Source organism: Aspergillus saccharolyticus (assembly GCF_003184585.1).
Source record: "Aspergillus saccharolyticus JOP 1030-1 unplaced genomic scaffold BP01scaffold_10, whole genome shotgun sequence".
Classification (NCBI taxonomy): Eukaryota; Fungi; Ascomycota; class Eurotiomycetes; order Eurotiales; family Aspergillaceae; genus Aspergillus; species Aspergillus saccharolyticus.
The window spans coordinates 705,599-729,704 of record NW_020290620.1 but is presented as its reverse complement, the minus strand read 5'-3'; the positions used below and the strand labels follow the sequence as shown (position 1 = coordinate 729,704).

Below are 24,106 nucleotides of genomic sequence, written 5' to 3'. Positions count from 1 at the left end.
ACATTATGTTTTGCATCCTTTGCGTCCTTTGCATTCTGTTCCTGTCCCGGTCGGCCGAGGACACGTGCTGATAAGATAAGACCACCAGTCGCTTGGCTTCGGGGCTCCATCTTCCAACCACCGGGCACAAGCAACGATTGATGCTATGGCAGTACTGATAGATTAATTGACAGCCTTACCATCATCGGCTTATGCTGCGAGCTCATAGCCCTTGCCAGGAAAATATGCTCCATGAATTAGCTGCTTGTTGATCTATCGCCCTCCCTCCATCCTCAAATCTCCACCCATCCCCGATAAGGCCAGATAGTCGCTTGCCGCGCTCTGGAAGTCGGGCGAAACCACCCAACTCATCCATCTAGAGCTTCACAAACCCAAAATGTCCCGTCAGAGCCGCATCATCACTTCACTGCTGGTGCTGGCAGGTACCAGCTCAAGCGCATTGGCCAGCAAAAAGACATTCAGTGTTCACGATGATCTCTTAGCCTTTCCCCAGGTGCGCCTCTTGCCGCTCCTCTTTCGGCCTTAATAATCTCGCTCGTGTCTGCTAATCGCCCATGTTATGAACTGCAGTACCAAGTTCTCTTCCCCGATGAATATATTCTAGAGCCTCAGGCTCGAGAACTTCTCCAGAGCCACAGTAGTCCTTCCACGTTCGAGAAATCTCAAGATGGAATCTCGGACCGCAAACGCCCGCAAGTCTACCTCGGATTGCACAGCCATGACTCCGAACAACAAGGTGAAACCTCCTCCGGCCTTGATGCTGGAGACTATACCTTGGAAGAAATGATACTTGGAGACCAGCGATATCTTTGCCAAATCCCTCAAGTGCAGGTTGATGAGCGGGCCAACGGGGTCGGGAATGGGACCGCCGAAGCCGACGAGCAAAAGGAGCTGGCACGAGCTACAGACCGCGGCCTGGAGCTCCTTCGTGAGATGGAAGGGAAGTGCATGTATTACATGTCAGGGTGGTGGTCTTACTCGTTCTGCTACAAGGAAAAAGTCAAGCAGTTCCACGCTCTACCTTCGGGCAGCGGAGTGCCCAATTACCCACCCATGGAAGATCCCACGACGCAGTCTTTTGTCTTGGGCCGATTCCCGCTGAATGGAGGGGACGGAGTTGAGGAGGATGATGATGATGATGTTTCTCGTCAGGGCGAATCGGGGCACAAGAAGGCGACCGCTAGTACTACGGATCTGGCGGAACTCCAGACTAAAGGCGGGTCCCGCTATCTCGTGCAGCGCCTCGACGGCGGCACGCGATGTGATCTGACGGGACGACGTCGGAAGATCGAGGTCCAGTTCCACTGTCATCCTCAGTCAACGGACCGGATCGGTTGGATCAAGGAAACGGCGACCTGCTCGTATTTAATGATTATCTACACGCCTCGCCTGTGTAACGACGTTGCATTTCTCCCACCTCAACGGGATGATATCCACGGGATTGAGTGCCGGCAGATTCTCACACCGGACCAGGTTTCTGAGTGGAAAACTCTACGGGAGGCTCTCATCGCACAGGAAAACGCCGAGGATGCTGGCTTGACGCCGGGACCCTATCCGGTTGTAGGTGACATTGAGGTGGGAGCGCAAAAACTGGTCGGGTCGGACGGCAAGAAGATTGAGAAAGGGCGCGTTGCATCGGCTGGCGAAGAAAAGGTGGATGTCGTGGCCAAGCGCGAGAATGGACAGGTGTATCAGAGAACCGCAGAAGAGCTCGCGAAGTACGACATTGACCCAGACAAATTGGAGGATCTCAAAAAGGGCGTGGACGAGATGGCTGAGGGTAGGGACTGGAAGCTAGAATTGATCACAGTCAATGGCGAGCGTCAATTGAATGTGATCCTGGTAGAGCCTGAAGAGCAAGACGAGCCGCAGGTGGAAGAGGATCAAGGGCCGACAGTGCGTCTGGTCTCTTTTGTTCCCAGCCATGAACAGTATAAGTTGGACAAGCCGGACAATGAGGACGCAAGCTCAACCCCTGCCGCATCGAAAGACAACGCCAAGGGACAGTCTGGAGAGTCCGAAAAGTCAGAGGAACGACTGCCATCGGAGTCAGACGCGCCTGAAACAGGGAGTGAAGAGGTTTATAAAGACGAGTTGTGATTGTCCGATTTTTTTTTTCATTTTTTTCTAAATTGTCGAGTTGATCCCAGACCTGTCTGGTCTTTTGTTTTCTTGGCTTATTTGTTGACCTCCCAGCAGCACCTACGTGCCGTTGCTGGGGTACATTTCTACGCTCTATATCCAGATTCTCTGCATTGTTGATAATTAGCCTCGAAAAAGAATAATTCCATCTGAGAGTAAGGAAGCTGTCAAGCGATTCCTGTCCGCCCAAATTGTGCCACAGCCGAATCGTGTCTGAAGAAAAGCGCATAACAGCTGCCAGGAGAGTGACTAGTAAAGGGGATTCCATAAATTGTGGGGACGTCATTGGAAGAAGAATTCTGGATGCATGCCCAAACAGGGGTTGACTAGCGATGATGGCATCATTGGGCTTGAAGTACTGATCTGTCCTGGCCGATTCCACCCTGGACTGGCATATGATGTAAAATATGCAGATCAAATATATTCTAAAGTTGACGAGATGTGGTGGGCCTTCAGCTTGACCTTTGAGATTGAATGTGGAAGAACTCCGTAGGTATAAACGTGACCTTATCCTTTCGGGCCATCAGGCCGAGTAGTTACAGTACGGAGTCCGTACTGAGTAGCAATGGAACATGATGGGTAGTGCCAAGGCTAGCCTGGATCCTCCACTCGGACCAGTTACGTACCTGTCCACCACTACGACTGACCTCCACAATCACCACCACCACCACCACCACCACCACAAATCTATCCTCCCCCCCTTGGGTTCTACCTCCAACCTTTCTCCTCCGCTTCCTCTTCTTCCTCCCTCCAATTCCTTGTATCTTCTCTCCCCTCCACACCTTTACTCCTTAATTTTACCTTCCGTCTGACGCTGCCCGCTGCGGCCGCAGCACATCCCCCCCCCCCCCCTCCCCTCCCAGCCCCCCCTCCCCTCTCCATTCAAGCTTCTCACTCCAACGACACCCACAATGGGGTTCCTCGGCGTCTACACCGCGATCTATGACTATGAGCCCCAAGGCGCAGGGGAACTAGAGCTTCACGAGGGCGATCTGCTTTGCATCCTAGAAAAAAGTGAGGAGGACAGTTGGTGGAAAGCCAAGAAGAAGGCCGATCGCGATGACGAGGATGAGCCCGAAGGTCTGGTCCCGAACAACTACGTTGAGGAGGTAAGATCTGCTCTTCTGGACTGAACTTTTCTGCCAAAACCTTCATCCACCCCTACCCTATCAACTTGGAGATTTCTTATCGGCTGTGCGAACGATCCCCCGTATCCGGACGTTCTCGCCTTCAGGGGTAGAGCGGGTGCGGTGAAAAGGCGCGACGCTACTCTGTCCGGTACGAACCGCACCAATAGCTGACGCTCTTATTTCCGATTCACAGGCTCAACCTATTCACACGGCCAAGGCACTTTACGACTACACGCGCCAGACAGACGAGGAGGTCTCTTTCTCCGAAGATGCGGATTTGATTGTGTATGACATCTCCGATCCCGATTGGACGCTAGTGGGGGTCAACTCGGACTTCGGCTTCGCCCCTGCAAACTATATCGAGATTGTGGAGGATGCAGACCATACTGCCGCACCTGCAGCTTCACCGCATGTGCCGGATGAATATGAGCCGGAGCCTGAGCCGGAACCCGCACCTCCCACGCTTCCGCAGCGACCGGCAGTGACCGAGGAGGAAGTGGATGAGGTCCGCGCCCCATCGCCAATCAACACCGTGCAGAATCCCGCTGCTGCTGCCATCGCCAACATCCTTCACCAGCAACATGCCTCCCCTGTCGAGTCCGAACCAACCCGGTCTGTGCCTCCGCCACCCGAGCCAGCGCGTCCGACATATGAGCCTGAAGAAGACTATCGAAATGAACCTTCGCCTCCGCCTCCAGCTCTGCCGCAGCGTCCCCCTTCGGAATATCTCTCCTCGCCGGTGCACGCAGAGTCGCCTCGAGAGCCACCTCGGCCCCGACATGCATCGCTCCGAGAAGATCGCAACGAGAGCCACGTTAAGGAATCTCCGCCCTACATTAGGGTGGGTCACCCTACCCCGCGTTCTCCGTCAGGGTACCACATCTACACTATCAACGAAATGGTTGAGGTCATGGGCAAGAGAAAGAAAATGCCCACAACGCTGGGTATCAATGTTGCAACGGGGACTATCTTCATCTCACCGGAAGAAGATGGCGCAGTGCAGGAATGGACGGCTGACAAGCTGACCCACTACTCTATTGAGGGCAAGCACGTCTTCGTTGATCTCGTCCGCCCCAGCAAGAGCATTGATTTCCATGCTGGAGCCAAAGATACAGCTCGTGAGATTGTCTCCGCCCTGGGAGAGATCTCCGGTGCCTACCGCGCCGAAGGACTCCGGGAAGTCATTGCCGCCGGCACCAGTGGAGGCCAGAAGAAGGGTCAAATTCTGTACGATTTCATGGCGCAAGGTGACGATGAGGTGACGGTGGCCGTGGGCGACGATGTTATCATCCTTGATGACACCAAGTCGGAAGAATGGTGGATGGTGCGCCGTCTCAAGAACGGCAAGGAGGGTGTGGTGCCGAGTAGCTACATCGAGATCACGGGAACCGTGACTAGCCCACCACCTGGAGGCTCTGAGCCAGGCCTGTCCACAGTGGAGAAGAATCGCATGGAGGAGGCACGTCTCACAAAGGAAGCGTCACGGAAGTCGAAAACGGACTCGATGATCGACCCGCGAAGCCCGGAGGTATGTTCTCTATCCAAGGTGTTGTCAGGTCGCAGGGACAAGACACGCTAACGAAAACCCAGCGCCAGAAAAGGGATAGCAAATCTATCAAGTCGAGTAAGTTCTGCTTTCTGTACTTGAAGCGCCCCCAAATTTGGCTAACTCGTGTAGAACCCGATCCTACCAAGGTTAGACAGTGGACCGACCGCACTAAGACTTTCACCGTCGAGGCTCAGTTCATCGGTTTGATGGACGGTAAAATTCATCTTCACAAGCAGAACGGCATTAAGATCGCCGTACCGATCATGAAGATGTCGGTGGAGGATCTGGAATACGTCGAGAAGTTAACTGGAGCCTCTTTGGACGAGGATAAGCCACTGTCTGACATCAAACGCCGTTCTCAACGCATTGAGCCCGAGAAGACTCGGAGCTCGTCCGATGGCAAGCAGAACGGAGCTTCTTTCCAGCAGTCCGACTACGATTGGTTCGACTTCTTCCTAAAGGCTGGTGTCGGCCCCCACCAATGTGAACGCTATTCGCAGAACTTCATCAAGGACTCCATGGATGAGGGAATTCTTCCAGACATTACCCCTGAAGTCCTGCGCACTCTTGGCTTGAAGGAGGGCGATATCTTGCGGGTAATGCGCTACTTGGATAACATGTTCGGCCGAACAGGAGCCAAGTCCAAGCTACGTAACGTTAGCTTTGGGGGCGAGGAAGTCATCGATGAGGAGGGTTCTGGTGGTCTATTCTCTGGACCTGGCGGAGTGCTGCGCAACAACACTCGGAAAGGCAGACCTGCCCCCAACACGCCAGCAAGTGATGTGGTTGATCCCAAGGCCTTTGAGCAGAAGGATGCTTCCAAGCCCGCGGAGCGTAGTGAAACCCCGCCTGCTTCGTCGTCTGCACCGGAACCTCCGGTGCAAAAGGGCTTCGATGATGATGCATGGGAGGTTAAGCAACCCAAACAAACCCCTACAACAGCTGCTCCTGCTGCGCCAGCCACTACGTCAAGCCCTCCCCCCGCTGCATCTTCGCCAACTACAAGCCAACCCCCAGCTACGCAGCCGCTCACCGGAGCAATGGCAGAACTCTCCCTGCTTCAAGCTCCTCTTCAACCTACACCTGCGCCTGCTGCGGTTCCCGCTCCCCAGTCTCCACCCGCAGCGCCGCCGACCATTCAACCTCAGCCTACCATCCAACCTCAGCACACGATTCAGCCTCAGCCTACGATTCAACCACAGCCCACTGCTGTGCCTGCGCCTCAGCTGCAGCCGCAGGCGACAGGGGCCTCGCCCAGCTTCTTCGCCCAGCTCGGACAGCCACAGGCTGCTCAAGCCTTCACTCCCCAGGTAACAGGATTTCAGGCGGCTGCAAGACAGCGTCCTCAAGCACCACAAACTCCACTGGGAGGCAACTCATTGCTCCCTCCTCCGCCACAACGACCTCTCTCGGCCCCTCAGAACTTCCCTCAGCAACCCAGCTCTTTTGGAACCCCAGCGTTGCAGCCCCAGCTGACTGGAATTCCTCTTCCGGGCCCGCAAATTGCCCCACCGGGTCAGAGCTTGGCCGAGTTACATCAACAACGCTTCCAGCCTTCTCTACAGCAGCCGCAGCCGACCGGATTCATGCCGCAAGCTCAATTCCAGACTGGGCTGATGCCACAGGTAACAGGCTTCCAGCCGCAGTCTCAATTTGGAATCCAGCAGCAGCAAACTGGTTATTCTGGCTTGGCGGCACAACCGACAGGCTTCGGAGGGTTCCAGCCACAACCGCAGCAACCGATGCAGACAGGCATCAATTCGGTCCTGCCTCCGCCTTTGCAACCTCAACCCACTGGCATGAACGGTGTCAGCAGCTTGCCTTACAGTGGGCCAGCCCCCCCAATGCCGCCTATTCCTCCACAGCCGACTGCTACACCATTGCAACCCCAGAAGACTGGTCCTGCCCCCAACATCCGATTCGGTGTGAAGCATGATGCCCCTAAGAAGCTGGCTCCTCAGCCGACAGGTCTCCGCGCCAATCTAGCGCAAGCTAGTAAGTTGAACTTCATTCCTCCCGGCACGCATGCAGATTGTCTAACTTAGCTTCAGCACCCACGAACCCGTTCGGTTTTTGATCCGGATATGTACATAACTCCATCCACTCTGCGGCATTCTCTTATACCACAACGCTGCTCTTTCTTGCTGGCGGGATTGGCATGCACATCGCACATAGATGATGCCGCTTTCTATCTAATTCCCTCTTTTCTACGAACCCTGGCGCTGTCACGCGTACAGGTCGTGGTTTGGTCTGTCGGATCTGCGCAAACGGTTTCAAAAGCGATGCCTTCGACCTTCGTCTTCATTATGCCGCTTGCTTAGAATTACTGTCTCGTACCCCGGCGCAAGATCTATACGTAATTTTGGAAGCTCGATGTCAGTCCCCTGTCTCTTAATCTGGCATGTCTGTTTAGATTGTGAACAGTGGGTGTCCACTAAGCTAGAACTTGAACAATCCACCAACCAACCGCCCTTCGCTATATATCATCATTTCCTTTACTCTTCTCGCCTGTTCTCATGATCGTGCTATTTGGCCTCGTCTTATGGATTGCGTCTTTGTTTGTCTGACTGGAGGTGTTACTTTCGTTATTATTTTTCTTTGCTGTGATTTGTCTTCGCTAATGCCAATCTGGGTTTCGCTGCCTCACGCGTCAATCTGACTACCTGCGTGGTTAGATTGATAATCTACCTGCAGTTTGGTCCGCTGTCATGCTGCCATCTCTGCATTTCATGTACGGTGCATATAGGATGTGATGAGATCGTGCTATCTACAGCGGCCTCGCAAGAGGTGAAGAAGTGTATGGTATTCTTATGCATGGTTTAATTTTGTTGTGCCGAAAGAAGGTTTGGGAGTGGGAGTGAATATATGTACCCCGTAAAAGCTCGCCAAACCCCCGCCCCCTCTTCTTAACACTTTACTCTCTTCATCTCTTTCAAGACCTGCTCATCCACCTAACATCATCCATCACAATACCATGGCTGATCCTGAGGTTGCCTGCAGTGTCTGTGCTCGGAAAGCATCCCACGAAGGTGCGCGATGTAAGACGCAGTGGTACTGCTCTCGCGATTGTCAAAAGGTCGACTGGAAGACACACAAGAAGGGTTGCGGCCAGCACGCCAGCTCCTCTACCGCCCAGTTAGCGCAATTTGAAGCCAGCAGACCCAAGAACCTTTCCGACTTTATCGAAAAGCCCTTCACAGCGCTGCAGAACAAGACCTGGCTCCACAATCGACACGAAGCGGACGTCTACCAGCTCCTCATCGACTGCTACCGCCTCCGCATGGACGACCAGTACAAGTTCCAGGGCGAGGTCGACCCGGACTCCATCTACAGCGGCGAGGTGCCCGACAGCCGTCAGGGATTCCGGCGCTTTCTGGGCCTGGCAGCAGCCGCAGGGAGGTCCCGCGGGAGGCGAGTCGGTGTTGCCCGCATGGTGGTCTGAAACCAAGGCGGAGGACTGTGTGGCCTTTGGGCTGAAGTCGCGGTCGGAGTGGAGCTCCTTGGCTTGTGCCGTGGAGAAGAGCGAGGTGATCGAACATTATGGGGATCCCACTTTTCCGATGCAGTTACGCATGTTGGGGGAGCAGATCTACGGTACTGGCCCCGGGGATATGATGGGAGGCAGTGGTTCTGGAGCGATGATGTTGTCGATGATGGTCATGAAGGAGAACGGAGATATCAATGTGGGATTGTTGAACACTGCGTTCTAATTTGACGTTGTTTCTGGGTTGTTGAGGCAGGGACTCTGCTTTGGATCTTCCTAGTTTGTCCGTGGAATGTTCTCGCAACTCATCGCCTCGTCTGGCACGTTCATTATCTATCGACTCTTCAGCTGGATAAACCAGATTACGAAGTTCAGCATCTGTCACACATTAAGAATGGTGTGGTATTGTTTCTACCGGATTTGCAACAGGCAACTTACATAGGATGATGGGGTGTCGTTGGGAAGCTTCATGTTGGAGATTTGCTTGAAACTGTGAAGACTGAACCTATTCACAAGAATTATTGCTCGATCATCAAGATCTGAGGAGACCATACTATGTAGCTTACATTTGTCGCTTACTTGGAAGTAGAGTCTGAGCTCTGAAGTAAGCTCTACCTTGCACGATGGGAGGTCGAAGGCTTCATCGTACGAGTCTCATAAACTCTACGATAGCCTCACTAAATTGTGACAAAAGGGGAGGGCAATTCCTGCAGAGTACCGCGAAGCACGGATGAACGCATCTAATTGACCTTCGGACAAAGTCCGGCCTCCTGAGTTTCCCAGCAATATTAGTTCCGACGAGTTCAAGTAGGCTATTTAACTTACATAGATAATTAATCCTACTGCCTGGGTGTGCACCATAGTCAGGGGTATTTAGGGGATCATAAAGTCCCAAAGTATGCAGATAATTAATCAACATCCCACAAATGACCCAAGCCACCGGCAAGTTCTGGGGTCCGCATGTCTCAACCGGCGACGCTTAGCACGAGGACTTAATGCTGATAGTGGAGATGCCAGGATCCTTGACGATTGTTTCTTGAATCTAAGTGGACTCCACCCAGAGTCCTTGACGAAAGCGATGATAAAATGACTCTACCGCCGTTAGTAGTGATGAGTTGAGTTTATACATAAGTATAGCCGACTTGCCCTACAAACCCCCCCATTTAACTTCAGTCTCCATCCGGTTTTTTTGCTTCTTTGCGAGTCATAGAAAAGAAAGTTGTTGTTGATCAACAAACATACGTTCACATTCATTAATCACTCTTTTAATCCATCATCCCATTATCACTTCAAGTCATTCCTTTAACTTACACTTACAGTCTACTTCGCGACTGGTCTCGCCGTCTGTCTCTTTCTTTCATTGACACCCTCTTAACTCTAACACTACATATCCTGCAACCAAGATGCGTTACGCCTACACCGCCGCCCCGCTGGCTTTCGCCCTCCACGCCGCCGCGTACAGCACCGACTCGTGGACCTTTGGATACGGCTTCTGGATGGGTCCGCCGGCCAGCGGCCAGATCACCAAGGCCACTTACTCGATCGCCGCCCCCAGCGTGCCCCAGAACGCGACGGTCAAGGATTCCAGCGACGAGGTCTGGACCTCGATCTGGATCGGCGTTTCGGCAACGGAGAGTGGTGACACCGATAGTCTCTACCAGCCTTTGTTCAATTGGTCGCCAGACCAGGAGTCTCAGTACGTTTTTTTTTGGGAAGGGGGGTGGTTTAGTTTCTGCTGCGCTGGATGGGGCTAACCTGAGAGGGATTGGTTGCTTGTAGGGGCTGTTCGGCTACTGCTGAGGAGTGGTGCGTTGCGGCCAGTACTTATACTTCTAGTGAGTTTGGATCGAGATGTCTTGTATGGGGGAGGAAGATGAATTGTTTGGGGTTGATAACTAACCAACCCTTTCTTATGACACAGGCGGACAAGTCGGTCAGGCCTATGTTCCTGTGACCGAGGATGCGCAGGTGGATTTTGAAAGTAAGCCATTTCAACCCACCCGATCCTACCTTACTCTACCCTGCACTATCCTAGATTGACCTTACCTGACTGAATAAACCCCCCCCCCCCAACAATGCAGTCTACGTCCAAGACAACAAAGTCTATCAAATCGTCACCATGAATGGCAAGGTCGTCTCCAAGCAAAACGACGCCCTCACCAATCCGCTCCAGTACCTCTACGCCTCCGACGAATGCTACACCGGGTCCGGAACCTGTGGCACCTTGCCTAGCTATAGTGCGTCCATTTCCCATGCCCCCCTCTCAGGCCTTCTGCTTTTCCGCGTAGAAGGGATAATAAGCAGACTGCGCTTGTGAACTATGACTGATGATTTATCTGCTTGCGCTTCGGTCTTGCCCGCGATAGGCTGGAATAACATCACCATCACCCTGAGCGAGGCCGATCAGAACTTTGGTGGCACCCTGGAGATGATCGGGTCGATGAGCAGTAGCGGCTTCTCGTCTTCGGATGGTGGTAAGACGTGGCATGCGGACGCCGTGGTTTTCCCTACGGATGACTTCACCGCGGACTCCTAGGGCTGGAGGTTACCCGGTGCTAGGGGGCGGGAACTGGGTAGCTGGGTAGCTAGTGTAGTGTAGCGTATGTTCTTTTCGATGATGAGTGGGAGGTGGGAGACCCTCCTCGGGATCAGGCTTATGAGCTGCCTCGTTGATTTCTTGTGGATAGGCTGGTCTGGTTGGTGGTATCTATCGTATCTTGCTGGGAGAGTTCTAAAACAAAATGTGTGTAGCACTTGTGTCTTTGTCCGGTGCTTTATAGCTCAAGCTGGCAGGCTGGGCTGCCTGAACTTTTGTGGACAAGCTACACTTCAGATTCGAACCAGGCATCAGAGCCAGAAGCTCCCTGGAATTTCCTAAGCTGCGGCCGGTTGTCGACCGTGATGGTGATGGAAGGGTCTCACAAGATTGTTCGAATATGAAAAGATAGTTCAAGAAAAAGAAACGCAAGTTCGCTGCTTGCGCCAGGGTATGTATGTACAAACTGAAACAAGGAGATGTGGAATATACAAGGAACCAACCAACCCCAGGCTTGTCGTATGAACACCAGGCTCAAAACTGCAAGCCAAGAATATGAGGAGAATGTACTATGTGCATGAATGTGTCGTAAAATAAGTCGCTCCGTGGGCATCCAAGGGGAATGCAACCTCCAAAATATAGCCGTATGGTACGCACTAAGAGTGCACTCCAGAGAGAAGGCTACTTGCAGTTCGCGAAATGCTTCGCTAGGCATCTTCCCACAAACCAAAAACAGGAAGATCCTCAGCCATATACAGAAGACCATTGTCAGGCAAAATTACATCGGACAGCGGCGTATGACCGCCCGGTACCTCTGAAGGTAAAGCGCCAGGTGGGATTGTTCCTCCTGGGGAACACCCAATAGGGATACCCATTGTCGTGAGCGTGGAAATCGCTGTATCGTATGGAAGATTGGTTGCCCCCTGGGTGCCGTACAGGGACTCCCAGAGGTCGTTATCTGGCTGACCTGGGATCGTGGTGGCAGTGGCAGCCATGTCGGGTGCGTGAGGTAGAGTTGGTCCCGCAGCAACCTTCTCGGGAGACAGTGGTGAGAGAACGGCAGCTGGATCACCGCGTCGGCTTGATGGAGTATTAGCATCTGTTACAGCCGTGGGTTCATCCGAGGTGCCGACTTGGCCGAAGAGCTGGTCGACCTGACGACTACGGTGTTGCATCCATTGGCGATTTCGTCGCCGGACATACTCGGCCACTGCAGCACGGAGGTACTTGATGATCTGGAAGAAGCGGCATGCGTGAGGATCATGCGGTACGAACAAGCCTAGAAACCTTTCGGCCTTCTCCATGCCTTCCTCCAGTGGGAGGAGGTTGTCATAGTCCGCAAAGAATGCTGCGCCTAGCACCACGGCTGAGTTGAACACAGAGTTGATCAAGAAAGGTAATCTGCGTGGAAGATTGCTAAACCGAGAAAGGTCGTCTACAATGTTGAGACCTCGTAAGGCGGAGTAGACGCATGCATCGGCGAAAAGTGCAATCCGAGAATTGGTGCTTCTGGAGTCGGAGCTGGTCGATTCCAATTTACTTCGTACGTACTGCGAAACTCGGAAGATAAGGAACGGGCGCGTTAGAAGAATTATCGACCAGTAGTATGATCCAAAGACATGTGCTGCGGCCAGAGTGCCTTCTAGATTTCTCGAATCTAGTCGTTCTGTCTGCATCTGCATGAACATAGGCACGTTACGGACCCAAGCCCGGTGCTGATTCGATATGGCGTCAGCTACAGTGATGGACACCACCTGCCGCATGTAGACCTCGGTCAAAATTCGTTCAAAGATTCGGCACAATGAAACCACCGTCATCGACAACTGTTCTTCGGGTTCGAGACGCTGTTGATCCGCCGGAGGAAGACTGTCCTCGCGAAGGTCGTAATCGAAGTCCAAGGTAGCGGGTGGTCGTCCTAAAGAAGCACTGAGGTAGAGGTCCATCATGCGCAGACTCTTCCACACGCGTTCGCGGGCCCGTCGCTCGCGGCTACAGAACAACGCATTGGCGTCTTTCCGATGGATCCCGACGGCATACGCCGCCCGAAGCGCGATGCCAAGGTTCATGAAGGCGCCGTTGCGCCGACACGCACCTAACATGTACATGGAGATCAGTACGTATGACTGAATAGTGTAGATACTGGGGGTCTCCGTGAACGCCGAGAACGCTAATTGGCGTCCACTAACAAAGTATTGCTCCGCTAGAGTCTGGTTGGTGTCTGATACCTGAGCGCCAATCGCGAGGACTAGATAAAAAATCGAGCTGACTGTGTCCTCATCACCAGTAGGGTTACCCACCCAATTGGCAAGACGTGGGTGAAACTCGTTGAGATCGAACAGCTCCAGGAGCGGGCTGGTAGCAAGCACATATTGACGCGCCAACCGCTGAGCCTCCTCGTTGCTGGGAGGTGCGATCAAGGGCCCCGTATGTGTTGAAGCGCTGTTTTGAAAAGCCTCCAGCATTGAGTGCCGCGAATTATCTTCTGTGAACTCACAGCGGCCGATTGACGAGGAGACGATCCGACGGACACTTTGTAGGAAGGACAAGCTTGCAGAATCACCAATATACATAAATTTCCCCTGTCCGTCGCGCAGAAGCCTGGCCACTTTGGGCACCGGTGCTGTACCATCCTTGTCATCAGTCGCTTGTTGTTCCAATGTCGCAGTGTGGTCTTCGAGTGAGTTTAGCAGTCGGTCCATGGCCGTCTGCCGCTGCGGGGTTGGGACGAGGCGTTCGCTGAGTAGCATGGTTTCTTTCGGATTATTGTTCGGCTTGAGCAAGCGGGCGGGTTTGTCGGAGAAGTGGCATTCGGATTCTTTGCGACGTTGAACGCAGATCGTACATGGCTGTTCTCCATTGCATTTCTGCTTCCGCCGCTTGCAACTATCGCAAGCTCTCCTGCACCGCAGGCGAGCACCGGGGGCCGTGCTTGCCCTCGGCATGATGAAGCATGTACTTAGGAAGAAGTTGAATATACCAGGCAGATATGCAAGTTAGTGTTAAGAAGAGGATGCAAGGCAAGCGAATAGGGAAAAAAAAAATAGCCAGGTGCCCTTGGCTCTAAGAGTAAGCAGCAGCCTAACTAGTTAGTCCGGCTAGCGATGGGTTCAAGCTGGAAACCCGGAACCAAACTAGCCAACAATAGCGTGCGACATCTCCCATTCGAGACTTGGGACGATCTGCAATGAACAAGACTGAAAGTCACCAGTTAGAAGCGCAAAGGAATAGCAGGGAACCACGATCGACAGCACAGGCAGCATTGACTGCCTTTTCCCCGAATGGCGGTGGAAAGTTGGGGTCGGGCGGAGAAAACAAAAGACGGGACGGAGGAGGAGCAGCGGGACGGGAGCATCTTTTCGGTGGCATGACTCAGCTGCATAGTGCATGCAGACTTGACTTCTTTGGGTAATTACTTGCGCATCCACTTGTTATGCATTCTCTAAATCTCCGCCAAATCCATCAATACTATGAGATGGAACTATTGAACTTACGGGCCCTTCACGTGGCTTCTCCAAGAACGTGAGACAGATGATCAGAAGCCTCAAAAGAACGATATAAGCACTAGACGACTGAACATCACCCCGCCCCCCCCCATCAAATCGCCATCATCCTCGCACATCAACTACTCGGGTCGAAATGAGACAATCTTTCCCCAGGTGTCGGCCGTGCCCCAAATTCCATGGCGCAAGCATGACAATTGCACGATTTGACTGTGGTCGACGAACAGATTCACATCAATGCCAAATTCTCGGATGTACCAGTTGAAGACCTTAGGATCTGCTGCCTCGAACATGACACCTTCCGAAGGAAGCTCTTTCATGATCTTCGATACCACGTCGGTCCGCCAGGATTCCACATTCTCCGTGATACCCTCTGACTCGATCATTAACCGCTCAACGCCAGCGTCGAGGAATTTGCGGCCCAGATTCACCAATTTGGAGGGATCGGAAGTACCCATGGCTTCCAAGCCCGACGCAGGGGTATCGCCACCGGCACCGAATTGAATTCCTAATTCGGGCTTCGCTTTCAGCTTGTACGAGTGGACCTTGTCAACAAGGCGAAGCCAGTCGTCTTCTGGAATAGATAGAAAGCCGGAGGAGAGCTCAACCACGTCAAACCTACAGTCGAGGGGAGGTATTAGACGTATGCCATTGGCAACGTAGAAAGATATACGCACCCAAGGTCCTTACACTTTCGAAGGTACTTGTCGAAAACGGTGTTCGCATCGGGATGAGTGAGTAGGTGCTCAGCCCAACCTCCCTGGTTCATTTGAGCTTATCATCCAGAGGAAGTATATGTTGTCGCCCGGCAGACTTACTGTGGAGACATAGACTCCGTAGTCGTGTGCGAGGTCGATTAGCTCTCTCAGAGGCTTCTCTGGAAACAAAGAGAATGACCCTGGATGAGTGAGTTGCTTAGCTTGTTTTTCTCAGTACCAAGCTGGGGAACTGCAATCCATTACCTCCGGCAAATTTCAAGCCGTCCACATGAGTCCCCATACTTGCGGAGGCAGTTGTCAGCAGCAGAATTCCCTTATCATTAACCTGGTCGAGCGGCTCACGTCTCCAGCACATCGGCTAGGTATCGTTTCCCCATGACCTGTCCTATGAATCAGCTCATCAAATGTCCCGATGGAAGCACAGGGCATCCCGTTGTATGCCTTGGAAATTGCGATTCGGCAGTCGGCATACAGTATAATACGGGCCTCTGATTTCAGTGACGCCTCTGGTCCTCGGCTTCGATGGTCTGGAGTTTGACCGTGCAAATCCAAAGCCATTCTTCTTGTCCTGAAGCAATGTGACTTCTTTCTTGGTGGACGTCGTCGAAGAAGACCATCTCGAAGGTGCTGTCGACACTGAGGCTTTGGGAATCTGGCGCAACGCGAGATCGATACTGTTCCGCAAGGAGGAGGTATGAATGACGCGAGGAAGCGACCCAAACATATTGAATGGAAACTACTGAGTATACTAAGCACTAAATCTGTGGACTCCAGTAATTTAGGATCAATGTTGGGTTTGGATTGCTACTCATTGACATAGTTATTTTAGACCGAGATGGAGGGGGGGACATTGACGTAAGCCATATCTCATGGTCCTCCGTGGTTGGTGAAGCATGATTTGATTGGTTTCAGGGCCTGTTGATGCTTACAGAGCAGCAAGGGATTTAACTTAGTTGACTAACTACTACTTACTAACCTAGTAGCAAGTCTGCTGTTTTCATTTTAGGTTATGGGATAATGGGACTCAATGAACAAAGCAGCCAGGTGGGGGTGGGTTGATTTATGTGATTCCAGCTAACGATAGCATGACGTCATGACAAAGGAACCAATTTCCCCGCGTTCCTCAGGGCCCCTAAAGAAGAAGTCAGTTGTACCTGGAGAAGTCCAGAGAAGTATCAGGTGTTTATTTAGATCCAAATAGTAATCCACCGCAAACTTCCGCTCACGAGAAAACAACCTCGAAGCTTGTTTCTCCTGTTGCTATGCTGTACTTGGCAGGCACCCTGGATCACCACTTCCGAAGCCAGCGGGTCCCAAGGCAGTTAATTAGTCAGGAAGGCCGAAAGAGTCTCTGTTCGATCAGGTCCGGATCTGGACCGAGGCATTGAAAGGGGAGGTGAACCGGTTTGGTGAACAATATCGGTCATCTGAAATGTTAGTTACTGCGTAACTTCAAGTTCTTTTCCGAATGGGACCAGGAAATCCATGGGTCGAGCTCGCACTAGTAACACGGAACTCGGCGTCAGCGGAATTAAGACGGAGTAGCTGAGTTCCGGGGCCGACACGGGGCACTATTCTCATGCACATTATGCACATAATTGCCGGTCATTATAGCTTTAACTCCTGCTTAATAACTGATTGATTGGCTGAAAGGCTTGTCAAACGGCAGGGAGGCTTCGAGAGTCGCCGGTATAAGCGGCTTGGCTGTTGTTGTGGGCGCTCCGAAGCGGACCAAGTGGCCCCAGCCGTGGCCGATGCGAATACACTCAATATGTGCATGGAGATATTGCAAATACTGCTGATTTCTCTCTCTCGTATGCGGTCGGACGTGGGACAAGACCGGGAGAACCGCTTTAGGCGAGTATAATTATTCATAATTGTACCCCAAACATAGTGGTGACTCAAGAATGTGCCGGCAGTCGTCCAGAATCGTTGGAGGGTGCTTTGGCTGCTCAACAAGGCTAGACAAGGCTGAATAATCCGGGGGTGATGTTCATTGATCGACGCATAGGCCTCTCTGTCATCTGGGTCAACCTTCACTGTGCTGGCGGCTTCTGATATAAGCGGATTGACGGAGGGGTCAACACATTCGAGCCTCGCAGGTTGTAAAGAGATCCAGAATGGATCCGGCTCATTGATTTTGAGGATAATGCCCAATACCATTGGAAGTAATGGAAAGTTGAGGTACAGTAGCTCCCTCCAAGGCTTGGTGCATCCCGTCCATGTGACGTCTTACCATGTTTGGGGGAAAAGAAGCTGTAACCAAAGATTCCTGTTCCGCCAATCAATGACAAATTCAGTATGGGGCAACCTGTTGACCTCCAGTATCGTTACTAGTCTATACCTTACCGAGTCTTCAGGTACTTGGGGCTGACCAGCCATTCATCCATCCATCCATAACATAGTTTGAGACTCTTTCACCGCTGAACCCAAGGTGTGATCCAGTACAGTAACTTTTCCAGTGCACAGCGCAGTTATGCTCACTTGCCGAATAGTTCCATCAAAGAAAGCTCAAAGAAATTTTAAACCTGGTGGATAATACCAGATGAACATGTATTGTATAGATGCATAGCTAGAGAAGTTAAAGAATCTCTTACTATCTCTGCTCTCAACCAGAACTGACTAGCTAGTCACAAGTACCACCCATGCCAAGGTAGACCAGGGCCCGGAATCAAGCCCCAGTGGATAAGTCGTTGTCTCAGAAAACAAACCCGGCTTCCGGGAGCTCCGATAACTACCTACCTATTATGAGCTAAGATGGTCGCTTGCTTTTCCTTGGTTGCCCTTCCCTGGCTCCAGCATGTGCTAATTGTCACGACATATGCACAAACTAAATCCCTTCTTCATGAACAGCCGCTGGTCAGGCCCCTCTCGCTGTCTTAGTAGAAGCAGTTCTTATTGAGCCTTCTTCACCTCGCATGGTTTCCACCCCCCCACACTTCCACCTTGGTTGGGTCCAAGTAGTACTAGACTACTAGTATCGCTAAGTTCAAAGCTCTTTTTCACATTGACTTTCTTCTATGCTTGACTTGAAAAATACCTTAAAAGCATGGGTTGGCCCTGAACCAAGAGACAGAGGCGCCTTAAGATACGTAAGTGGAAGTTAGGTACATACATCCCCTCCCCATACAAACATACATAATCAGCAACTCGACCAGCAGGTAGCGTGACGTCTTTCCCTGTTTCCTTTTCTCTTCCCTCTCAACTTCACTTCCTTCATCTTTCCTCCGCTACCTGTACCTTACAATGCTAGCAGTCTAGTAGCCCTTTCTCACTCATCTTAATCACCTCTTTTCAGTCGCTTATTCCATCGCAGTTGCTCTCGTCACCATCACACGACACTCCCTACTTAGTCTTATTCCTTCCTTGAGCGGGTCTGACCAGCGCATTTCTTTTCCGCCTCCAGTCATCATGGGCGCAGGGGCCATTCTAGAACCTCTGACCGTCATCGTCCTACTCTTCGGAGGCACTTGGATCAACCGAAGTACAGGGAAATTTCCTCCTCGAAGACCTCATCGTAACTCCAATGTCTCGCGTGGTTCTTCCCCTGGCGCGGTTGAATCCGGCCTTTCCACCCCAACTGCCAAGGATACTTTACTGAATCGCCGTTCTTCGTCTTCTTCCTCGCTTCAGCAAGTCGGTCAAGCCGGTTGGCGCAAGAGACAAATTGGGTTCTTCGCCTCGACCTTCGAAGTCACGTCGCCAGATACCACCGTTTTTCACGACCGGTTACTCAGTCGCTTGCTCCGCAAATTTCCCTTCTTGGTCGAGTGCTGGTACTGGGCGCTTGTATATTGGGTATGTTTTGAACGAGATCCCTGCTTGGAGCTCGCACAGATCCTATGTGGTACCGGAGAGAAGACTAACGTGCTTGGTTTAGACATACCAGCTGGGTCGCGCATTCACGGCTGTCACTCTCAAAGAGGATACCGTTGATGTAGCTCGCAAACATGCACTTCAATTGATTCAGATTGAGCAGGCTTTGGGAATGTTCTGGGAGGTTTCAATCCAAAAATATTTTCTTCGTCATCCCACCCTAATGACCTGGACCAACTGGATCTATTCGTTTATTCATATCCCTGGGACCATCGCCTTTCTTGTCTGGCTCTATTACTTCACCATCACGAGGAACCGGTCGGACGAGTCGCAACCAGGAAAACCGCGCGGGCTTGTTGGCGGCTCACCCGCGGGATCCCACCTATACCAAGCTCGGCGTCGAACGCTCGCTGTGTGCAACTTGCTTGCCTTTGTGGTCTTTACTCTGTGGCCCTGCATGCCACCTCGTTTGCTGAGCGATAAGGATGCGAAGGGGCCTGACGCAGCCTTGGGTCGTAGCTATGGATTTGTTGATACCGTGCACGGAGTCAATGGCGCGGGTAGCGTCTGGACCGAGAATCGCTTTTGCAATCAGTATGGTAAGTTTTGTCGCTCGAATGGGTTTCCAAGTTCGGTTGCGCATTCCTGAATAAGTCCGAGCAAAGATACTGACGAGGTTCTAGCTGCCATGCCTTCTTTGCACTTTGGCTACTCCCTTATGATTGGTCTCACCATCATGACCATCCCGCTGCCGCCACATCAGCGACGCCGCACCCGCGTGGCTATTGGCCCTTTGAAGCTGCAGCTTCCGTCGTGGCGTCGGCTGGGCTGTCTCGTGCTGGGTTTTGCCTACCCTTTTGTGATCCTGGCTGCTATCGTCGCCACCGCGAACCACTTTATCTTGGATGCAATCGCCGGTGCAACGGTGTGTGCTCTCGGGTGGAGATTCAACGGCATTCTTTTGAACTTGCTGCCCTTGGAGGATTACTTTCTGTGGTTGGTTCGTATCCATAAACCTGCACCGAACACCATGGACGGACTCGCAGATGCAGTCGGCTGGGTCGATGATGGCGTTCCCGAACATACCTCTCTCCCTTGATTCAGGGACCGTCGGGAAGATCCCCCTACTCCCTATTTTGTCTGCCCTAGAGCTTGATGATACCCTTGCATATGCACTATTAATGTCTACGAACCCCTCTCGATCATGACCCGATGACTCCCTTCGAACGTGTCTTCCCGACCATTTTTCTGGCGTATCTTTACGACCATCAATATCAATGCCGTTGATGCAGGCTCCCTACAGGATATATATAGGCTTCCTTGGGAATTAATGCAAGTATTCCATCTTTGATCTGGATCTCCGTGATTGTAGAAGAAGTCTGGACCTTAAGTGGGCGTCGGGAGTGGTAATCTGAAGCAAGTTCTGTGAATATGGAATTTCCACCTACAACTTCAACACACAATGTGTGCTAACAAGGAAGAACAGAGGGGAGTGAAAGGGGTTGGGGGATGCTATCTGCAACGTTTCGGCAAGCAGTCTATTTAACCATAGAAGAGAAGTATTTAGTTTCGGAGCGGGGCACGGGTTGCTTCATGTCTGCGATCGAGAGCTTGGGATCTGAGCCGACGAAAGCGTTCAGCTTCACTGGGCAAATGTAGAAGATTTAGTAATGGTGACTTGCTGAGAGGAAGAGCAGAGGGAAGGTGAATGGTCCGTCCGTATGTGGGAGTGAATGTGTGTATAATTTGTATGGTCTGTGGAGGTTCAACCATTGCCTCTTACTACTCCTACTTTCCTCCGTGGATTCCTTCTCTCTTCCACAACCAAGGCCGCCCTGCGTCTCTTGCTCTCTACCATTCATTCTTTCACTCCTTAATGGAATAACTGGGCTAGGAGAAGCTAAGCCTGTTATCCGAGTTGCGGGAAATATTGGTGAGATCCCTAGTCCATCAGCTTGCAGAGCAGATCCTTGCGACCGCGGGGTGACTTGGTGTTGCTCGAGATCCTCACCACCTTCGCGTTCGGTCGCTCTTGGCTTGACGACGGTGCCACCAGGTCAGTCCGTAACATCCCTATTGCTCCTGCATCACTTTCTAACCTTTTAACCCAGACTTTTGACGAGCATTCTCCCAATCTTCCGGGTCAATCGAAGGAGGCAGTACCCCTGCGATCTTGTCAGACTTGGGAAATACACTCCTCCCTGCCACCCATAGCTATTTCATCTGTATCCGCTCTCATCGATTACCTACTGTGAGTCGGTAGGCTCAGAGCTAGCTGCGTATTCAACACCAGCTAAAGATCCATCACCACCTGATCTAAACCGCGATCTTCCGCGCGAGTTGTTGGTACTGTTGCTGTTGTGGTGGTGGTGCAGCAGTAGCCGTCGCAACCGCGGTCTACAGGCCGTTGGCAGATCGTCTCGTGTCGCTGGTGCTGTGCGTGTGTCCTCGCGTCACAATTGTGAACCAGCAGAATCCCCTGGCATCTCAGTCTTTCGACCACTGATCACCATATTGTCTGGAAACACGATAGCTTCATCTACATCTATCTATCCCTCCAAGCCGTGCAGTGACTGGGAGGAGGATTGGTGACTAGCACTCGTCCTTGGCTACAACGAGCGCTGCAATTTCAACAGCTTACCCGGAGAAACACTCATCAACCAGGCATAATTTTTCTGGCTGGAATACAGACCAAAGCGACCGACATTTGTGGTTGATCTCAGCTATATCAAAGGTTGTGGCTGTTGAAGTGTTTGCGTCATTTGCGGACAGGCAGAGAGTGTGTCGCTTTCCCTTCCCCCCAAGAAGTGCAACGCGTTGTTCGAACTTCCCGCCTCCCGGCGTCGCGACCTTCTCCACCACTTCTCTCTCTCACTCAACTCAACTCACCTCCCTCTCTCTCTTCCCCCCTCAACCCCCCCCCAACCAAAAATCCACATCGACCCTCTCCCCCCTTTTACAATTCATCTTCTCCCATCATCAGAAGGTTCTTGTGATTATCATATCCTCCCCCGATATTATCTCTTTCTTCCACTCGTCTTCTGATCCCTAGCGCAACATGGCCGAGGAATCTCCTGCCTCTGCGCCCGCTCCCGACGCTGCTGAGTCGGTCGAGCGCGCTCCTGCCGAGACCCAGTCCGCTCCTGTGGACGCGGCACCAGGGCAGCCCAAGGAGACGGTAGAGAAGGAAGCCAATGGTTCGGATGAGAAGGCATCAGGTAAATATTCGTCTGACCTTAGCTTGCGCTGGCTTGGCTCTTCACAAGGGGTCACCAACCAGACCATGCTCCTCTTGGTGTAAAGCTGTCTAACATTTGCGACTTACCGTCGTTAGAACCTGCCTCTTCTTCTGAGGAGAAAAAAGAGTCGACTGAAGCTGAGAAGCCCGCTACGTCCTCCGAGCCCGTCGACGCGAAGGAACCCGCCGACGGCGCAGCCGCCCCTGCAGAGCCCGAAGTTGAACCCGCCCCAACATCGGAGGCCAACGGAACACCCGCCTCGGCCAAGAAATCATCAAGTTCAAGGCGCAAATCTACTGGAGGTTCAGTGAGCCGAAAGAAGTCGCAACCTCGCGTCACGCATCTCGATGCGAAACCTGGCGATTATTTCCTCGCGCGTTTGAGAAGCTACCCACCTTGGCCTTCCATCATTTGTGATGAAGAGATGCTTCCTCGGACCTTGCTGGACACGCGTCCCGTGACCGCTCAGCGTGAAGATGGCACCATCAGAGACGATTACGCCAAAGGCGGCAAGCGCGCGCACGAGCGAACTTTCCCGGTTATGTTCTTCGAGACCAACGAATTGTGAGTAAAGCTTGGCATCTCGCCTTCACAGTTGTACTCCCTCCCTAGACTCCTGTCTAACACCGCTTTAGCGCCTGGGTTCCCAATACAGACCTGACCCCTCTCGATCCTGCCGCCTGCAAGGAAGTATCGGAGAAGGGTAAAACCAAGCTGCTACTGTCCGCTTATGCCGTCGGAGCCGAGGGTCACGATCTTCAGTACTTCAAAGAGCTTCTGGTTGACCACCAGCGCGCGCTTGAGCAGGAAACCGAAGAGAAGGAGGCTCAGGCTGCCGCAAAGGCCGCTGCCAAAGCTGCCAAAGAAGCAAAGAAGAGCAAGCGCAAGAGCATGGATGTTGTTGAGGACGACGATGTCGAGATGGAGGATGCTGATGAGGAGGAACACAAGCCAAAAAGCTCCAAGAAGCGGAAGAAGGATGCCGAAGCCGACGTTACGGCTGATGAGAAGGTGAGTCAGGGATCGTTCTATACGCGTGCGAGAGTTGGCAAGAACTGACACTGGTCTACAGCCCGCAAAGACCCCCAAGACCACCAAATTGAAGTTGACGACTCCCAAGACTCCGACCACTGAGAATGGCAAAAAAGCTCCTGCTTCTAGCAAGGCTAAGCAAACTACTAGCTCCAAGAAAGCTGGCAAGGCCGCTGCAAGCGATGAAGGCGAAGATTCTCGCCCCGCTTCTAAGGAACCCGAGAAGAAGGTCAATCAGGAAGAACTCAAGGAGAAGAAGGAGAAAGAGGGTAAGTTCCCAGTGAATGCAATCTTCTGGCTGTAGCAAGACGTGCTCATACCATATAGTCCTCTTCATCCGCCACAAGCTCCAGAAGGGATTCATTTCCCGCGAACTCCCACCTGCAGAGGAAGAAATGACTGCTATGTCGGGCTACTTCACCAAACTGGAGAAGCACACTGATCTGGAAGTATCGATAATTCGTGCGACTAAGATCAACAAGGTGTTGAAAATGATTGTGAAGCTCAGCTCTATTCCTCGGGATGAGGAATTCCAATTCCGGCAACGCGCCATCAACATTTTATCCAAGTGGAAAAATGTTCTCGATGCTGATACCACCGGTCCTTCGGAGCACAAGGAAAAGGAGGACAAGCCCCGGGCGAACGGTGTTCACAAAGAGAGTAGCGTGGAGACGCCCGTCAAGGCTGACACCGAAAACGAAAAGGAAGAGGATTCTAAGGAGAGCAAGACGAATACCGCCGAACCTCAGGACGAGCCGATGACTGACGCGGATGCTGGAGACAAGTCGGACGTTCCCGAGCCCGCCAAGGAAGATGCTGAGCAGCCCACCTCGAAGGCCGATGAGACACCGAAAGAACAGGAAGAGGAGAAAACAGATGAGGAAAAGCCGGCTGCAGAGGCGGAGAAGACGGAGGAGAAGACTGCGGAGGCAGTTGCTTGAAGATCAAAATAAATGATT

General features: G+C 52.3%; 8 protein-coding genes across 8 annotated transcripts; 6 read left to right on the top strand and 2 right to left on the bottom strand.

Annotated features, from left to right (window-relative positions):
• Positions 1 to 142: 142 nt before the first annotated feature.
• On the top strand, positions 143 to 2,296 carry BP01DRAFT_422590 (PRKCSH domain-containing protein). Its single transcript, XM_025579582.1, has 2 exons — positions 143 to 493; positions 571 to 2,296. The coding sequence occupies exons 1-2, from the start codon at positions 377 to 379 to the stop codon at positions 2,098 to 2,100; spliced, it is 1,647 nt and encodes a 548-aa protein (XP_025432622.1). The 5' UTR covers positions 143 to 376; the 3' UTR covers positions 2,101 to 2,296.
• A 757-nt stretch (positions 2,297 to 3,053) lies between these two features.
• On the top strand, positions 3,054 to 6,898 carry BP01DRAFT_381665 (cytoskeletal protein-binding protein SLA1; the record flags this gene model as incomplete). Its single annotated transcript, XM_025577321.1, has 5 exons — positions 3,054 to 3,251; positions 3,466 to 4,800; positions 4,863 to 4,896; positions 4,951 to 6,816; positions 6,873 to 6,898. The coding sequence occupies 5 exons, from the start codon at positions 3,054 to 3,056 to the stop codon at positions 6,896 to 6,898; spliced, it is 3,459 nt and encodes a 1,152-aa protein (XP_025432621.1).
• Positions 6,899 to 7,788: 890 nt separating this feature from the next.
• On the top strand, positions 7,789 to 8,798 carry BP01DRAFT_390875 (zinc finger MYND domain-containing protein). Its single transcript, XM_025578037.1, has 2 exons — positions 7,789 to 8,161; positions 8,217 to 8,798. Exons 1-2 carry the CDS (start codon positions 7,796 to 7,798, stop codon positions 8,529 to 8,531), a joined length of 681 nt encoding a protein of 226 aa, XP_025432620.1. The 5' UTR covers positions 7,789 to 7,795; the 3' UTR covers positions 8,532 to 8,798.
• A 650-nt stretch (positions 8,799 to 9,448) lies between these two features.
• BP01DRAFT_338176 (uncharacterized protein) lies at positions 9,449 to 11,230 on the top strand. The gene is made up of 5 exons (XM_025573318.1): positions 9,449 to 10,001; positions 10,085 to 10,140; positions 10,227 to 10,286; positions 10,387 to 10,542; positions 10,672 to 11,230. The coding sequence occupies exons 1-5, from the start codon at positions 9,709 to 9,711 to the stop codon at positions 10,839 to 10,841; spliced, it is 735 nt and encodes a 244-aa protein (XP_025432619.1). The 5' UTR covers positions 9,449 to 9,708; the 3' UTR covers positions 10,842 to 11,230.
• Positions 11,231 to 14,130, bottom strand: BP01DRAFT_355628 (putative C6 transcription factor). The gene has a single exon (XM_025574743.1). It carries the CDS (start codon positions 13,781 to 13,783, stop codon positions 11,549 to 11,551), a length of 2,235 nt encoding a protein of 744 aa, XP_025432618.1. The 5' UTR covers positions 13,784 to 14,130; the 3' UTR covers positions 11,231 to 11,548.
• Positions 14,131 to 14,423: 293 nt separating this feature from the next.
• BP01DRAFT_355626 (phosphosulfolactate synthase) lies at positions 14,424 to 15,670 on the bottom strand. The gene is made up of 6 exons (XM_025574742.1): positions 15,533 to 15,670; positions 15,403 to 15,440; positions 15,304 to 15,341; positions 15,160 to 15,239; positions 15,019 to 15,101; positions 14,424 to 14,959 (listed from the first exon to the last, which is right to left on the bottom strand). Exons 3-6 carry the CDS (start codon positions 15,338 to 15,340, stop codon positions 14,464 to 14,466), a joined length of 696 nt encoding a protein of 231 aa, XP_025432617.1. The 5' UTR covers position 15,341; positions 15,403 to 15,440; positions 15,533 to 15,670; the 3' UTR covers positions 14,424 to 14,463.
• A 2,801-nt stretch (positions 15,671 to 18,471) lies between these two features.
• BP01DRAFT_293386 (phosphatase PAP2 family protein) lies at positions 18,472 to 19,975 on the top strand (the record flags this gene model as incomplete). Its single annotated transcript, XM_025571732.1, has 3 exons — positions 18,472 to 18,858; positions 18,941 to 19,475; positions 19,560 to 19,975. The coding sequence occupies 3 exons, from the start codon at positions 18,472 to 18,474 to the stop codon at positions 19,973 to 19,975; spliced, it is 1,338 nt and encodes a 445-aa protein (XP_025432616.1).
• A 1,959-nt stretch (positions 19,976 to 21,934) lies between these two features.
• On the top strand, positions 21,935 to 24,088 carry BP01DRAFT_364794 (PWWP domain protein; the record flags this gene model as incomplete). Its single annotated transcript, XM_025576336.1, has 5 exons — positions 21,935 to 22,094; positions 22,211 to 22,679; positions 22,751 to 23,126; positions 23,188 to 23,416; positions 23,475 to 24,088. The coding sequence occupies 5 exons, from the start codon at positions 21,935 to 21,937 to the stop codon at positions 24,086 to 24,088; spliced, it is 1,848 nt and encodes a 615-aa protein (XP_025432615.1).
• Between the last annotated feature and the right edge of the window lie 18 nt (positions 24,089 to 24,106).

Excerpts from the sequence above, each read along its gene's own strand:
- BP01DRAFT_390875 (XM_025578037.1), top strand. The coding sequence starts at position 7,796 with ATGGCTGATCCTGAGGTTGCCTGCAGTGTCTGTGCTCGGAAAGCATCC. Across the intron at positions 8,162-8,216 it reads ACTCCATCTACAGCGGCGAG|GGAGGTCCCGCGGGAGGCGA; the intron begins GTGCCCGACAGC and ends CAGCAGCCGCAG.
- BP01DRAFT_338176 (XM_025573318.1), top strand. The coding sequence starts at position 9,709 with ATGCGTTACGCCTACACCGCCGCCCCGCTGGCTTTCGCCCTCCACGCC. Across the intron at positions 10,002-10,084 it reads TCGCCAGACCAGGAGTCTCA|GGGCTGTTCGGCTACTGCTG; the intron begins GTACGTTTTTTT and ends GGTTGCTTGTAG. Across the intron at positions 10,543-10,671 it reads TGGCACCTTGCCTAGCTATA|GCTGGAATAACATCACCATC; the intron begins GTGCGTCCATTT and ends TGCCCGCGATAG.
- BP01DRAFT_355628 (XM_025574743.1), bottom strand. The coding sequence starts at position 13,783 with ATGCCGAGGGCAAGCACGGCCCCCGGTGCTCGCCTGCGGTGCAGGAGA.
- BP01DRAFT_355626 (XM_025574742.1), bottom strand. The coding sequence starts at position 15,340 with ATGGGGACTCATGTGGACGGCTTGAAATTTGCCGGAG. Across the intron at positions 15,240-15,303 it reads CGGCTTGAAATTTGCCGGAG|GGTCATTCTCTTTGTTTCCA; the intron begins GTAATGGATTGC and ends TCACTCATCCAG. Across the intron at positions 15,102-15,159 it reads ACGGAGTCTATGTCTCCACA|GGAGGTTGGGCTGAGCACCT; the intron begins GTAAGTCTGCCG and ends CAAATGAACCAG.
- BP01DRAFT_422590 (XM_025579582.1), top strand. The coding sequence starts at position 377 with ATGTCCCGTCAGAGCCGCATCATCACTTCACTGCTGGTGCTGGCAGGT. Across the intron at positions 494-570 it reads ATCTCTTAGCCTTTCCCCAG|TACCAAGTTCTCTTCCCCGA; the intron begins GTGCGCCTCTTG and ends TATGAACTGCAG.